Below are 17322 nucleotides of genomic sequence, written 5' to 3'. Positions count from 1 at the left end.
GTCTTCGGGCCGCGAAACGCTCGCCTGTCCTTGTTCGCAGCTTCGAGAGAGTCTTTTTTCTTCCGCCAGTCGCGAATGCAAGATTCGTCGACATCGTTCTTTCTCGCAGCAGCTCTGTTGCCGATTTGTTCAGCAGCGGCGACGATCCTGAGTTTCTCCTTCGCCGTGAATGATTGCCGCCGAGACACACTCATGATGCCTAGACAAGGCTGGCGAACTGTGCAAACTGGGCGTACAAGAAACGGCACCTTACTCAAGGCCCATCAACGTCTGAACAAAGCGTATGCAAAGCATGCGAAACGCGTGGCTGGCGTGGGACTAAACAGACTATGGATGTGGATCTGGCTGTGACCTGCGTTGGCCTCTTGTTGGCTGGATGGATGGATCATAGTGGCTTAGCCCTTTGTAACGGTGGTGGCTTGCGCCCCCTAGCCTAGGATTCCCCCCCTTTTTTTCCCCCGTAATTTTGTTCGTATTGTGAACTGTAATTTGTCCCTCTTTTATAGACTCACTCGTCCCTAGCCCCTTTTGCACCAATCTTCCAACCTACTCTTTGTCACCACTACCCTTCTCTCATCCACACGTCCGTCCTCCCCTGCAAATCCCAGGGCACCCTCTATATCTATCGCCGCGTCTTCGGCAATGTCCGGACGAAGTGTTCTGCACCGCAAAACGATATGCTCCATGGTCTCCGCTTCCACGTGGTCTTCTTTCAGTCCATACTGGCCTTCGGTGGTCAAAAGGTTGGTGCAATATTAATATGCACTGCAACACACGTTGATGTCGATGGGGATGCGGACTCTGCACGGCAGGCCACGCGTTGCCGTGAAGCCGACCCGCCGAGCCCCCCTTCTCCGGAATATTCGCGTATTACCCGCACCCCCACTTTTTAAACACATTTTTTCAATTTTTGGTGCGGGTTATATGCGAGTAAATACGGTAAGCGCGCCCATCTGTTTCTGTCCTCTCAAAGTGGACATGGCTAAAAAAAACTTGCAAACTTGCCGATATTAACGATATTATTCATTACTGATACGGAAGAAACTGTTTCTGCACGTAATGCACGCAGGAGAAGAAAAATAATCGCATTCGGTATGTTCGGCTTGCTCCACCGGCCGACATTTTTGTTTTAGTGTCCCGCACTACATACAGCGGCAGCCGCCTATTTGTTTAGCTGTTGTCATCCCACAGCAAAGGGGGGCTGAAAAAAAAAAAAATCTTTTTGCAGGAAATTTAACCTGCGTAATAATTGGTCCCCTGAATTTGCGTCAATTCTTTTTGACCAAAAAGTGCGAGTAAATACGGCTTTGTTTTCATTTTGTGAATGCTGTCCTCACCTTTTTGTTTAGCTTACAGTCGAGGTCAAGTTTTATTTGTTCTGGCTTCAGACATTAGGGGGTAGGCTTAGAATCTAGACCGGCCTAGATTAGAGTATATACAGTAGTGAGCAAAGTAACAAAATTTTTAAACTTAGCAGACGTTTCTAAGGGTGACAAACATTATTTCCCCTTCTTTAATTCTACAACTGTATGATCTGGATATCTTACCCAGTTCCTGGAACTGGAAGTTTTTTTTTCACTGCAAGTACTACTGTATATACAGCCGCCGACTGATTTTCCGGACTCCAAAAATTCGGACATGCTCGATTATTCGGTCTGCTTCGCGGCACCACTATTTTCCCCATAGACGATAATGTGTAACAACTGCTGAAAGTTCGGACACCTTGCAACCTCTCGTCCGACTTTTCGGAAACTCCTTGAGCCAACTCGATCGAGGGCACCATGCACCGACTCTGACCGGTGCATGGTTCGACTTGCTGAACGCCATTTTTGTTTTGAACGGAGCCTCCTCGCTGCCCCCCGAAGTGGCGCTACTGCAAATCCCCGATCATCATCGTTTCTGCCTGGTTCGATAGAGTGGCTCTACAGCAGTTCCGGTTTCAGCTTAGTAAGCCATCTCAAGACAATCCAGCAGCTGATTTGTTTCTTGGCACATGACGCTGCGAGTAGGCGACGTTTTTCGTTTGTGCGACTGGTGTCGACGTGGTGGTGTTTGTTTTGCGTGCTGTGTCGAGGTTCCGGTGATCCAATGCGGCATACGGAAACATTGCGTCAAATGTCTAAAGGCACCAACAGTGCCCGTGCAGACTGCGCTGGGGAATGCCGGCAAGTGGGTGCCGGGAGGCCTAAGATTTGTCGCCTTTCGATGTGCTCCATACTGACGCGGAAAATGTTCTGCCGAGACCTGCGCAGTGGTTGCATTGCGATTCCAGACACCGTCTAATTTGACAGTTTCACAGGTGCTGACACGGCTGTACTGACATGCGCAGAACTCGATGACTCCGAGCAGGAAGATGATGCACCATGTGCTACGCTGCCGTCGCATGCGGAGCGTGTACAAGCAGTGACTGTGCTTTCAGCCGCCTATCGTGACCGTACGACCCTCTCCAAGATTCAGGCTTATCTGATTGCTCGTAAACGGAACAGCATGCAACAGCGCATTCCCGATTTCTTCAGGCCTCCTGCCGAGCCCGAATAAAAGCGTGGAAATAAAGGATTTTTACATCTGCTTTTTCGGACATTTCCGCAGTCCCCGTGAGGTTCGAATAAACGGTCGGCAACTGTAGTATGAGGTTCCACAGTATTCAACACATTGCATTAGCGAATGGGAACATCATGTAATATGCAAGCAGGCTTTGCGTCAAAGCACTGTTTCTGGTTTTATACAGCGAAGGTGGGAGTAACTCACCAACATCCCGGAAACGATCACGCAGGTTCTGCCAGCTGTAGCCCATGGGAAGCTGCAAAGACCAAAGCAGCAATCAGAAACTTCTTGCAGAGGTACACAGTGCTGCCAGACCCTACGCTTGAAAACTTTTTTATTTAATTCTAAGACTTTGATGGAACTTGCTGAGTTTATGTGTTTCAATGTGCTAGGTTCAAATCTACATCCAGTTTTCTCGCAGAATAAATAAATCAACAGAAATAAAGAAATTCAGCTTTACTGTACAATTTGCTTGGAGATGAGCTATTTACCAAACTATACAAGGCATAATAAATATTGACATACGAAAATTAGGTAAAACCAGCAAAGAGTGCAAGTTAGCAAGCATGGTGTTCTAACCAAATTCTATATCAAATGAGAACATTGCAAACTTCAGTGAGACTGCTAAAAAAGGGGGGGGGGAAAAATAAATCTAATAGTCTAATAAAAAACGTTATTTAATAAATTTGCACTCAACACAGCTTTGCTTTTCTGGAAAAAAAAGAAGAAATTACGGTGATAGTCTAAGTAGAAGCAGAGATAAAGCCCCTCCAATATGTCATTGTAGTCAAAATTGTGGTTCTGAGAAAACAACAAAAACATTGCAGAACCAATATATTGAAAGAACGTTTGGAAAAAAAAAAAACCAACAAAAGACATCGGTAGGAATCGTACTTTCATTCACGGCCGTTTGGCCGCTGCCAGTCGACAATATAGCACGCGCTGCGAGAACATTGTTTTAAAGGATTACAACGCAGTGCACTTATAAGGATATCAAGAACGAAAAATCATATACAGTCGAACCCCGCTACAACGAACGTCGCTTCAACGAAATTTTCGCTTCAACGAAATATTTCCAATTCCCCGTCAGCTCGCTATACAAAGTAATGGAACAAATTTCTCATCACAACGAACCATTTTTGGGGCGCGTTTCCGCTTCAACGAAATTTTTGCTATGCGAAGCTCGATTTAAAAATATATCTTACAATAAAACAAGCATATCGCCGCCCATCTATGTACTTCCATAGGCCCACGCTGCTTTGTTTCGCTAAACATTCGCTGGACCAAACTAATCCACTCACTGAAACGCACATGATCACCGCCATAGCTTGGTGTTGATGACTATCGGGCTGGCTGCCTTGCGACAAGGCGCGGGGGCAAGCTCCCGTTTTCTTCCAATCCAATTCAGAGCCGCAACCAATCCGTTGCCAAAGGACGCAGCAGCCTGGCAACAGCAGCGCGTTTGCCCTAGTTTTTTTCACTCGTGCTTGTGCTGCTAGTGCGCTGTAATGAATGCGAGCATGGCGACTTCATCTAGAAAGCGGAAGTTCCTCTCGCTTGAAGAGAAGGCACGGATTATCAGCGCGGCATCCAGTGGCAGGAAAAAGGGAGATGTTGCAGCGGACTTCGGCATCTCACAGAGCACGCTGTCAACGATCTTGAAGTCGAAAGACGCGATAGCGCAAGCTCTTTCTTCGGGGACATCCGCAAAGCGGAAAAAGCTGACGCAAGCGGCTCATGAGGACCTTGAGAAGGCTCTGTACACGTGGTTCCTCGACGTGCGCGCAAAGAAGATGCCGGTCAGCGGAAACATGTTGCAGCAAAAGGCACTTGGCTATGCCTGTATGCTGGGCATCAATGATTTCAAAGCCAGCTCAGGGTGGCTGACCCGTTTTAAGGCCAGGCATGAAATCGTCGCTAAAGTGCTGTGTGGGGAGTCGGCCTCATCAGACGCCGACGCTGCATCTGCTTGGGCATCAGCTACTGTGCCGGAATTAATGGAGAAATATGCCACATCAGACATATACAATGCCGATGAAACGGGACTTTTCTTCGAGCTCCTCCCCTCCAAGACGCTTCACATGAAGGGCCAGCCATGCAGCGGAGGGAAGCATAGCAAAAAGCGTGTGACTGTGCTCCTGTGCTGCAACATGGACGGGTCTGACAAGCGCTGCCCACTGGTGATAGGCAAAAGTGCGAAGCCGCGGTGCTTCAAAGGTGGCAAGAGCCTGCCCGTCAAATATGTTGCCAATAAGAAGTCTTGGATGACACGGGCCGTTTTCAAAGAGTGGCTAACCGCTTTCGACCGTGACATGACGGCAAAGAAACGTAAGGTTTGTTTGCTCATCGACAATTGCTCAGCGCATAACGTTGAAGACGTTCAGCTTCAAAGCGTGGAAGATTCTTCCCGCCGAATTGCACGGCTTTAATCCAGCCGCTGGATCAAGGTATCATCAATAGCGTTAAAAGCGCTTATCGACAGCGACTGATTCAGCGGCTGGTGTTAAACATCGACACCGGTCGGGCAATCGAAGTGGATTTGTACATGGCTGTACAGATGGTCTCAGCAGCGTGGACGGCAACCAGTCGCAGTATCATCTACAACTGTTTTGTGCACGCCGGCTTTCACTCCGATGCTCAACTGGCAGCGAACTCCACGTCGGACGAGGAAGGCTGCAGTACAATTGCTCCACCCTCCACAGAGGCCAATGCGGCATGGGCAGCCCTTCAGGACTCCGGAGATGTGCCGGCCGATGTTCACATCGGCGACTACATCGCTGTTGACAGTGAAGTGCTAGCTCACGAGGAGCTGAGTGACGAAGCTATAATTGAGGGCGTTCGCCACAACGACGCATCATCGGATGATGACAGCGACGCGGAGGACTTAGCGCCACCACCTGCAATAAAAGTGATGGATGCTTTTGATGTGATCCGCAGATTTTTCGGTGCTCACGATGACGACGTCGCGATGCAACTGTTCACCGAGTGCGAAAGCCGCGCCACTGCACTCGTGGCAAAAAAAAAGAAGCAGAAGAAGCTGACCGACTTCTTTGGAAATAAATGATGTTTTGGGACTATGTGGTCCAACCTGACAGTGTTTTTGGCCTGTTTTCGCCTCAACGAAATTTCGCTTTAACGAAATTTTTCGCGCGCCCCGTCAGTTTCGTTGTAGCGAGGTTCAACTGTAGTTATAACCGATCATCACTATATATCTGGACTGCCGTACATGCCTTTGTAGCTCCGAAACCGAATTTGCCACTTGTGCTAAAAAAGAGACACTGTATAAATTAGACTGTGAGAAATAAAACATTTATACCTATAAACAGCATATCTAGTGTTAGGCACAATGAAATAATCAGAAATCCAGACTTGCTTTCGCAGGAGCTTCAGGTTCACAACTGCGATGTCCTGCTGCGGCACGAACATTAGCGGCAATAATTTAGCATGCGTGAAATAATGAGCGACTCGGCCGACGACAGTGCACTCCGCGTGAACATCAGGGTCACTGTCAATCTCATCGCCCCCGTCGCACAATGCTACCGTCTGTCGTGACTACAATCGCCCGATTGGTCATCTCTTCGCATAACAAGGCAGCACTATCTGCACTCGAAAACTCCTCCATCAAAGCACCACCTGTTTCATAGTCAGTAGCGACGTGCTCCCAGAGCTCAGTAATGTCAGCGGCTTCCACCATATTGGTTTCACTATAATGCAAGGTGGGGGGTGTCAAAGACAGTCCACTGTCAATATGGTCATCACTGCCGTTGCTGTCGTCGCCTCCGTCGCACCCCGCCGTCTGTGTCATGACAACGATGACCTCGTCGGAGATTCTTCACAGAACAAGGCAGCTCTATTTCCACACAGAAACGCCTCCATTGAAGCACCACCTATTTTATTGCCAGTAATAACGTGCTCCCAGCGTTCGGTAATGTCAGCGGCTGCTACCATGTTGGTTTCACATGCGGGGGGTTTCAGCCGGGCGCACGAAGCCCGCAGTTTTCAGAATCGTCTATATCATCAACTGCGCGAGTCTTGCAAAATTTGCAGTTTCGTCCCAAGCGACACATCTTTGTACTTAGTCGGCACACTGACTGCTGCTTCTGCGGCACATTACCACACTCGCTGAGGAAGAGGGAGATTGCAGAACGAGTGCAGGCACTTCGTGAGCATGCAGGCACCGTTTCCTTCACGACTGAAGAAAGTAGCGAGTGCGCAGCGAGCGCCGGAAAACATGCCTGGCGTCGTAGAGTGCAATAGAACGAAAGTTCAAGCTGATGGGTGTTGACACGAGAGAGGACATCAATGACAGCAGAAATGAATTCGCAATCGTGGATTTATCCATCGTACAAGAGCCCCTTGGACCCGTGCTGTGCCCCAGGTGCGGTTAGAAAGTGGTGAAGCTTTCAAGGACCCCGCCAAGGAGTACAGGCTCTCAGCAATGTTCTGTCGTCACAATGCTGCGAGAGCAAAGGGAGAGCCTGAACCTAGGCACCACTACAACTTGCCAGAACATGTGGCAGAAGCAATGTTGCCTGTATATACGTGGCTATCTGAAAAAACCCTGCTACAGAGATGCCAGCGAGGCAAGACACAGAAGTCGAATGAGAGCCTTCACTCAGTGATTTGGAGTGTCTCAAAGGAACAGCATGCATCTATCTTTGCCGTGCAAGATGCTGTTGGGGAACCTGTCCTACGCTTCAACACTAGGAACCTGCTTGCGTCCGCTGCAATTCTACAGCAGCTACACATGAATGGCACTGCATCTCAGCGAGCAAAGGAGAAAGACGGCCATCGAAGTGCTAACTATAGCAAGAAACTTCTTTGAGCGCAAAGAAGCTGGCCAAAAAGCGGCGTAAAGATAGGATGCATCCAGTTTATGCCCCCTGGTGAATTTCCTTGAGATTTTATTGGTATGTTCTCAATAAAGATGTTGCAGAATGTTTTTCCTTGATTTCGCAAAACAACAATTTTGACAGACTTCCAATTTGGAGGTAAAATAGCTTCTGTCCTATTTCAGCTATCGGCATAATTTTTTTCTTTTTTTTTTTTGCCAGAAAGAAATGTATGCAGTAAGCAATATGCACCTTTTCAAAGCAGTACTCTTCTCAACAAGTTTATGAAATGGGTCACATGCTTGACATGTCAAGATGGCATTTTTTTCTCACAATTTTGATGAGCTCTAACTCTTGCTCAGATTAGCCTAGAACATTTATTAATACCTTATGGCACTCCCTGAACATTCTAGATAGTCTTTATACTCAAATTACTGTGTTAGAGTTTTCTGTTTAGATGCTAATTTTCCTCCAAACAAAGGACCCAGCGTATACAATGCTTTTAGAGTATATCAGAAACTACTTATCCTATGGGAAAATTATTTATATTTTCAGAATCTGCATATTAAAATACACCAAGTGAGAAAATTTCGTTCAGATCTGTCCACAAATAAAAAAGTAGTATTTCAAGTGTAGCCTCCCCCCCTTAAACCACTCTTCTCCGATGTGCATGTTTCGAAGAGTACATTTTATGGTCTAGAATGAAGAGGATCAAAAGGAGCTGTCATTACACTGCATGCACCAGCCAGTGTTACTAAGCACAAAAATATGGGGTTTTACATGCCAGAACCACAATCTGTTTATGAGGCACACCGTAGAGGGGGACTCAGGGTTAATGGTTGATGGAACTATGGATAAAAATTAGTTGATAGCTGGTGGATATATCCTGTTCAAATCATTTGTTCGGTCACTTGCAATGTTTGATATGTTCAGCGTAAACCAACTAGCACAGCATAGAATCCCTGTGCAATACTTACATTCTGCACCATGATGGCATCTGAAGAGCGGGGACTACGGTACCCGTCGCCACCGCCAAGGTGCCGATCATAGTCAAGACCCCCACCGTTGCCAGCACCCAAGGCCGAGGATCCACCACCCAAGCCTCCTGACAGGCCACCCATCAGCCCTGTGGGCGAAGCCATGCCGCCGCCCATGAGGTTGCCCGAGCCCAGCATCGAGCGGTCGGAGAGCCCGCCCAAGCCTCCAGCCGATCCCATGCCACCCAGGCCAGCACCTGCTGCACCAAGGCCTCCAGTTCCTGCAGCTCCGAGGCCACCAGCAGCGCCCAGGCCCATACCACCAAGGCCACCCAGGCCCATGCCAGCCGCAGCTGCTACAGGATTCACACCACCACCCATGGGCATGCCACCGCCCACTGGGCCCGTCATGTTCATCTGGGCCAACTGGGCAGCTGCGAAAGTACGCACAAAAATACCAAACAAAGTCAACAACCTCACGGATATTGGTGTCGCACCAAAAACCGCATAGATTGCACAGATCGCAGAAACTCCGTCACAACGCGACAGAAATGGCTGTTTTGCCGAGTGGAAATCGTGATATGCGAAACAGTCGTAAAGCCAGCTGAAACAATTCACCATTGCTAAATTGATTATTAGGCATGTGCAAGTTCAAAGTGAATAGGGATTTGGGATGAATATTTTTTAATTGAATACTTGCTGTGCTAACAAGTCCATACCTGACAAGTCCGCAGAAACCAAAAACAGGGGATTTTAGTTCTCTCTGGCTTTCGTTATTGCAAGGTTGGGCTACGCTACTTATTTATGACCAACTAAGGCAAAGCGAATCCCTGTAGCAGTCTGCCTAAAAAGAAAAAAGAAAAATGCTCTCACCACTCATTTGAAGAGGGTTGCCACCAGCTCCAAGGCCCTTGCCGATGCCTTGAAGGCCAGCTGTAAAATGACACGACAACGTTTTGTGACCAAATTCAACCCCCGTAAACTGTGCTCTTATATTCATGCTACTCTATAAGACTTTTTTTTTCTGAGGTTTGAAGCTGGAAAATAAAAAAATTAAGGTGAAGGATACTATAAATGTCCCTATTACTAAAGAATGAGGCTCGCATTTTCGAATGTGATAACAATGCACTATAATTGGCCTCTATGAATGCAAGCCTGGTAATGTACACACAAGGCCTGAAATGAAAAAATTATTATGAAGTACTATTAGTTAAAATACACAGGTGTGCAATTATATTATGTTCAACCCTGTAATGTCCAAACAGTTCCACATCAAGAAAAATGTTGACCAATTGTTGACATTTATTTCTGACCATTCTAGAATATTTTGTTATTAATTATTTAGTAATTGGTGTTAATCTACAGTGGAAACTTCACTCCAGCATATCAAAAATGCCACTATGGACTTTGCATTAAATGTTTTGAGCTTTAATCAGCATTTCAAGCTTCTATCTTAGCAGAGCACATATGATACATTGGGCATTACAGGGTTAACCCTGTAATGTGTTTGATAAGTTTACAGCAATAGCAGGTGTGGGAATGCCAAAGTAATTTTATAGCAATTTTCGGAGCAGGAATAACTTATTTCAAAGCAGATAAATTCAGATTTTGGAGCAATTTGTTGTACATATACAGTCAACTTAATTCAATCCTGACTGGGCAGACGAAATTGGTCAAATTAAACAAGAGTCAGAAAAAAAAAATTGATTCACTTTGCAGTACATTTTTAAAGTGAGCTTCACTGCAATACATATTATGCAGTGAAGCATACCAAGCAGGAAAAGGTGCCACCATTGTTGGACATGGGGGACACGTTAATTTACACACGCACACGAGTTCTAAGAAAGACCTTCACCCTTATTTTGGCTTTAAACGTCCCTTCAACTCTCTGAATTTGCATTTTACCACCTTCCTTTTCACTAGCTTTCCCAAAACACAGATGGTTTTTCTTTACTACCAAGTGCACAGTGCGTGCCTATAATTAAGGTACATGTACCAGGCCCCAATAACGGTCTTGTATATGAGACGCGCATGGGGGGGTGAAACGATGGCTCTAACTGCTACAGCAACGCCATTAACAGCTCTAATTGGTGTAGGGCTGCTAAGCATGAGGCCACGGGATCAAATCCCAGCCACGGAAGGGCCACATTTCGACGGTGGTGAAATGCGAAAACACCCATGTAATTAGATTTACCTGCAAGTTAAAGAACCCCAGTTGGCCCAAACTTCCGGAGTCCCTCACTATGGCGTCCCTCAATCAGATTACGATTTTGGCAAGTAAAACCCATAATTTCAACAACTCTGAATGGCTGCCGGTACGCCCATTAGGTGTCTAGGCATTTATACTGCGACCAGATACAGGGCATGTGTGCCTGTACAACACATACATATGCCCCATGACAACGGCCTTTTTCCAACACGGCTGTGTTGCGGCGAAGCCAACTAGTCAAGTTCTAATTATCCGGTGAAGGAGAATGTTGAGATTGAAATAGAGACAGTTTGGGCCCATACAGATGTATCGGTGCAGTCTGGGACCTTCAGTTTGGATGGAATTAAAAGAAGTCTACTTATTATTAGAGCAATGATTACAATGGGAACAGCCACAAAACCTTGTATTCTCCAGCATTAAACTGCAGAAAAGCAGTTTAAAGGCATTTTCCACACTATTTTTGTACTAAGTACTGGGGAAGTGACTGGACATGTCTTCCAATAGATGTGAAGAAGGTAGCATGAATGAATGCCACAGTGGTTTATTTATAGGTAATGTGGCAGCTCCAACTAGCTCAAAGCAAGATACAGCACGTCACTGACTTCGCTTTGCCACTCACTAGAGTCAACATAAGCAGTGCGACACATGGAGTGAGTTCCAGGGTGTCTATCAAGTTGATATTTCCAAATTCCCGGAGTTTTCCAGGTTTTCCCGAGTGCCTTTGCAAAACTCTTTGAGTGACACAGAACTCTGTTTCATGTCAACAACACGTCACCTGATGTCACTCTCTAGTAAGCATGTTACAAAATAAAAAAAAATCTATACTTAATTCATTTGGAATTGTAAGGATTTGTGTTTGTTTTATTCAAAAAGAAAACAAGGGAGGGGTTAGTAAAATGCACAGCAATCGAACAAAATATCTTGGGAAAAAAAAACATTTGCAAATTGAGTAACATTTTCAAATACGAATAAAAAGAGTCGCATACAGAAGCAAATATATTCTCTCTCAGCAGCTGGAGTCAACCTCAACTGGCCAGACATACTCTTTGCCAGCACACAACACCTCAGTGTTGCGTGTCACTGCTTTAAAGAATTTATTTCGGTTCATATGAGGAATACCTGCACCTCGGCAACAGCCAACACCTTGTTTTTTGAGCTCAAGCTCCTTCAAAGAAGCAGCAGCACACTTCTTTCCCCATTTATTCCCCAATGCGATGGCCCTTTCTGTTCTCGTCCTCCTTCCGCTGCTCATGCAACCCCACAGACCATTTGAAGCATCCTCTTGGTCAGTAGCACAATCAACGTCCAATTTTATTGACCCCCTAGAGGCCACGAAAACGGCCGAAAAATCGAGAAGTCCGAACAAATGAACGCATGTCCTAAAAAAGCTCTGAAGGCCTGCCTGTACACTTATTAGGCCCATTAGTGCTCGTACTGCAACAGGAGATGGCAAGTGCATGCGTGTATAATTTAGGAATACATACCATGTCCCGTGACAATTGCCCCTTCACACTCTTGATATGCTTCACCGCAATACTTTGTGTATGCTTCATTGCGTAACACTACTGTATTGAGGCGCAGCTGACTTTCGGGATTCGGCATTATGCATCGCAGTGTACTTTCCGAACTTCAAAGTCAATGGCGAAGATTACAAAGGCGGAGTTCATTGCTGACAGTGGCAAACTCTTTCAAAGAAATGCCACCAGCGGATCTGCGTGCAAGAGACCCTTTGATCTTGTTAAAGGGCGACCGGGAGGGAATATGAAGTGGCCGTGAAACTAGCGGTGAACTGTGCCAATTTCGACGACATAAGCACCGGGTGAAGCTCGCCAACAAGAGGGGAATACAGGCTGCAAAAGACCAGCACCGGCTAGCGGCGCCTGACAAGAAGTACGCCAGAGCAAAAAAGTTCATGCATGCCATAAGGAAGAGGCGCATGAAAGAGAGCGATAGTGATTATGTGCCTGGTGGCTTCTAGTTCAACGTGGACTTGAATTTCTTGCTGTAATTGCTAAGAATAAATCTAGATCATGTCCTGGAACTTCGTTTTGCATTTTCTCAAAAGCTGCCTTTCTCCTATGACACATGCTGTTGCCCACAGTATCTTTTGATGTAACAGTCCGATTTCAATTATTATTGTTGCTTTCAAAAGCTTACGAGTTTCTACACACAATAAAATTAATAAAATATGATACCCCTTATGCTAGAATTTTTTATGTGGCAATACGACAGATAAAAGTTTTCAGCTTCATAACCACCACATTAGACATGGCAATAACTTTTGTAACAATAGAGCTAAAATTACAGTGATGGTCTAATTGTGATCTCCGATTGTTTCAGAATGTGTACATATAATTTTCTCTGATATTCAGTGGTCAAATTGTTGAAAAGTTGGGCACATTGATTTTCAGAAGGTATTATCACAAAAGCTACTCAAAGTAAGAAAAAATAGATTGCATATATGCTTCTAGCAGGCTAAAATATACCTTGTCTGAAAATTTCATTTGCAGATGACAATAAATAAAAAAAAAAAATCAAACACCCGTGTCTCCCCGTAAAGCAACTGATACCCACAAGCGCACCCTAAGCTTGGCTCATTCTTGGAGCTGTATTCTCAGTTCTACTCACTTAGGCAACAAGAAAATTTATGGAGGTGTAATAAACGCACACACACACAAAAAAAAAAGACAGCGGAGTTGTGTTCGTAAATTGCCTTTCAGAAATAACAAGGAAGTCACTCTTTGAGTGAGATAAGGCTTGATAAGCCAGAAAAGGTGCAAAAACAAGACAGATGGCAACACCGCCTTGAAGCTTTGCACCAGCTCCTTATGACAGCAGGGATTTTTGACAATGTATGCTTGGGACTAGGCAATCTTGTACTGGTATATATGGACTACACTGTATTACAAAGAAAGACTGAAATCCGCCGTGGTTGCTCAGTGGCTATGGTGTTGGGCTGCCGAGCACAAGATCGCGAGATCGAATGCCGGTCACGGTGGCCGCATTTCTATGGGGGCGAAATGCGAAAACACCCGTATGCTTACATTTAGGTGCACGTTAAAGAACACCAGGTGGCCAAAATTTCCGGAGTACTCCATACCGCGTGCCTCATAATCAGAAATTGATTTTGGCACATAAAACACCATAAACGGTTGCTCTGCCACAGCCGCTCTCAAGTACTTTGAAAAGCGCGAGGTCATAGTGACGAGCAAGTGCTGGGGTTTTGCAGCAAATACAAAAATGGAAGCTTGACTTTGATTTTCCCTTCCATTAAACAACCCCTCACCAAAAAATCAACGATTACAGATTTCCAAAAACTATTATCGATCTGAACTGATGTAATGTTTCTATTGTGTCCCTTTAACTAATTCACGTGCACTGAGAAAGCTAGAGATATGCTGCACACTTCAGCTTCTGTGAGGTGCATTTACAAAGCACAAATCAGTTGCAAGATGCAAAAACTTACTGGGAAGCTTTGATGGGAGCCCACCGTCGAGATCTTCGTTGTACTTGTCCATGCGGACGCTCATCGCTCGGTTGAACAACTTCTGGCCATTCAACATTGCTGTAAGTCTACAGTCAGGGAACAAGACCACTTGCAAACAATTAAGATCAAATTAGAATTCAAGGACTGACGACTTTCCTCCACTGTGAAATATGCGATAAGTGACATTTTGTGGCGCCCATAGTACGCGAACTAGTGCCTTTTAGGTTTGAGTTATGGCACCTTGTCACAGAGGCATTTATGAACCAAGAAAACAAATCCCGTCACATGCTCCAATTTTGAGTGAGTACGTTTTGCCCCAGTGAGCGTGACCTAGATGGCACGCTACTAAACGGGAAACTGTCACTTGGAATCAGTGGCAGTGCCAACGAGCAAGCCAATTTCAGACAACACTAGCAAAAGAACATTCAGTTGTCGTAAGCCAAGACAAGACAGCATTGCTCCCAACACCCAACCAACCAGCTGTGCGTTTGAAAGTGCCAAGTGTGGCAAAGCATCAGCACTTAACAATATTAGTTTTTGTTGGCAGGGAAAGAGTGGTGGTTTTCACTGGAGACAACACAGGATGCTTAAAACATTTCAGATTATGAAAAAGTTGCTCCAGAATTAGTTCCAGGACTCTGCATCGGGTAGGGTACTGCTCTGCACTGAGCACTGCTATTGAAACTACATATTTAGATGCACTAAAGGGGGTTAAGGGTCTTCAGGCATTTGTATATTAAAAAAAAAAAAAAAATGTTGCTTCGAAAATTCCATTTTCAGAATATGCATCTATTATTGTGTTTATCTGCAGTTTCTGAACACGCATGTCTATATTTTAGCCATAATATATTACTTTTGAAACTGTAGGGTAAGTGACTTGCTTTTATCATTTTCCCGAAATACCATTTTATGCACAGCCAAAAAACTTTTACTGTGATACATCAGTACCTATTAGATAGGAGATAATTGAAAAAATAGGGCAAACATTTTTGTTATTCCTATGTGTATGCGTGTGTATGTACGTATGTGCTGTGCCCAAATGTTTCTGTGTCTCAAAGTTCAACGCTGCCAATGTGCAAATGTGCTCTGGGAGGAGAGGCTCAGTCGTAGTCTCCTCTTCCGACTTGCGCTAGGGCACGAGGGGTTGACTGCCTGTTGGGCACACCCTACCATTTGTTGCTGGTCGTGCAGGTCCCAAGTGACAGCATGGACTTTTCCAGAGGAAGCTATGGAGTCTCTAAGAGTCTCACAAGACAATGATCATGTCCCACCCACAAAAGCGCTGTGATTTTTTGTTATTCCTGCATAGGTTTTGTTGTCCCCCCCCCCCCCCCCCCCCCCCATGTGCCTCCGAGGTCAACAGCAGCTAAGTGCACACATTTGCTCTGGGAAGCTATGGTGTCCGCAGTACCAAGATGGAAGCTAGACGAAGTAGAACTGGCTATAAGCCTTTCAGTTGATGTTTCATTTTCCTTCCATCTAATTTGAATCATCTTTACTCACTATGCAGCACTAACAAAAGCTGCATCCTGAGGAGATTAACGCAGAATTTTGGCAAGGCTATCAGCATATTGCATTAGTGGCACAGGTCCCAAGAAAGAGTGACAGGTTGTCACCTACAATACCAAAATGTGGCATTCACTAAATGAGAGGATACAGATGGCCTGGACAGCTTCAATGGGGTGCTCAAATTCCACAATTCCATGGCCCTTGCTGTTGCCTTCCTTGTCCGTCCTGAGGTCAACGTTTGAAATGCGGCCTGCAATCCTGAACACCTCTTGGAGTTTCTTTGCAGTCACTTTGTAGTCCAGCTAAAAAACAGAAGACAAAATGACAACTTGTTTCATTTGTAGCAGCTGCTTGCAAAATAAACAATAACAAAAGTGACAAAGCAGCAAATACACTAGATGGTTTTCTACACTATTATTGTGACAGGGCACTGCATATACAACACTTAAAGAGCCTTGAAACATTTGTATAATCAGAATAACATCACTATTAAATTAGGTCACCTTGCAAATCTTCTACCACACATTTTTTTCAAATCCTTTAAGGGGGGACACGGCTCTTTGGGACCGAAAATCGGTCAAAAAGCCCGATTTTCAATCTTTTCATTTTTGGATTCATGGCATAATTCCGCACCTTTGAGCAAATTTCCATTTAAATCTGATGCGTAATTGCGCCGTAATGTCGATTTAAAATAATGTAGTTTCTGAAAGCGCCCTTTAAATTGAGGACAAACAGCGCTAGTTACGACCGCGCGCCGCGCAAAAACGAAAAGCCGCACCTATGCCATCTTGGTCTTGTTTGAAAGCTCGCGCGTCCGGCTTCCCACCCTCTTTCAGCCAGCCACCATGTGCCAGCCGCAGTAAAATAAAACAAGCGCAAAGTTTTCTTCAACGCGCGTTCTTATTGGTCGGTAAAAGCACGTGACCCGAATGGCACCATCTGATAGGCTTAGGCCGGTTGCCCTGGCATGAGCGCTGCACATGCCGCCATTTTGAGCGGGTCCTCGCTACTGCACGGAACTATGCCAGGGGGACCGAAGAAGCACCATTCCGTGTATATGTTCGGCCGGAGACGAAGGAAAACGAAAAAGAAAGTAGGGGAATCGTCTTCTTTTCCGTCTGAAGTAAGCGACCGACGAGGAGCAAGTGCAGACGAGCAACCGCATGATAGCCGCGGAGAAGCAAGCAAGGCATCGCTGGACGACGCATCGCTGAACAGTGCTCCCATCACTTCTGCGGATCGTCAGCCGCCCGATTGTCGCGGAGAAGCAGAAAATGCTTCGCTGGACGATGCTTCGCTGGACAGTGCAGCCAACACGCCTGCGGACGCCAGACTCGCCGACCAACACACGGACGGGCAACCGCCCTGCCGCGGAGAACCAAACAATGCCTCGCTGGAAGTTGCATCGGTGGACAGCGCACCCGACGCGTCTGAAGTGTCCGCCCGAGTGAGAATTGACTCGAAAACTGTGACCGACAGCGACGTAAGGGAGGCAAGCGCTCGTGAAAAGGCTACGCTCGAGCGGCTTGCGTCGACGGCAGCAACGACGCGAAAGATGGAGCAGTTCACGGAACTCGGCGGCGCGGCAGCGTCGGTAACAGACGAACGTAAGACAGCGTTTACTGCCGTCGACATGCGTGCGATAAACTCCCTCCTTGGCTTTATGCGCTGCCAGACTTGTCAAGGACGCGCGGAGATGGTGACAGGAGATCGCGAGTACGGCCTCGCAGTGAAACTGATGCTCATCTGCGAGAGGTGCGGTGA

General features: G+C 46.0%; 1 protein-coding gene across 3 annotated transcripts in view; it reads right to left on the bottom strand.

Moving 5' to 3' along the window:
• Positions 1 to 17322, bottom strand: part of rump (heterogeneous nuclear ribonucleoprotein rumpelstiltskin) — a 41736-nt gene that overhangs the window by 7761 nt on the left and 16653 nt on the right. For all 3 annotated transcript variants that reach the window (XR_010569950.2, XM_065453192.2, XM_065453191.2), the window contains exons 6-10: positions 15707 to 15860; positions 14029 to 14127; positions 9227 to 9286; positions 8354 to 8787; positions 2749 to 2800 (exon numbers count right to left, since the gene is read on the bottom strand). Coding sequence is in view for 2 of the 3 variants with exons in the window: in XM_065453192.2 (XP_065309264.1) it covers positions 2749 to 2800; positions 8354 to 8787; positions 9227 to 9286; positions 14029 to 14127; positions 15707 to 15860 (799 nt within the window). In the remaining variant the exon portion in view is untranslated. The remainder of the gene's footprint in view (positions 1 to 2748; positions 2801 to 8353; positions 8788 to 9226; positions 9287 to 14028; positions 14128 to 15706; positions 15861 to 17322) is intronic.

Source organism: Dermacentor albipictus, chromosome 1, assembly GCF_038994185.2.
Source record: "Dermacentor albipictus isolate Rhodes 1998 colony chromosome 1, USDA_Dalb.pri_finalv2, whole genome shotgun sequence".
In the NCBI taxonomy this organism is placed as follows: domain Eukaryota; kingdom Metazoa; phylum Arthropoda; class Arachnida; order Ixodida; family Ixodidae; genus Dermacentor; species Dermacentor albipictus.
The sequence above is the reverse complement of the archived record's forward strand: the minus strand, read 5'-3'. Positions and strand labels throughout refer to the sequence as shown.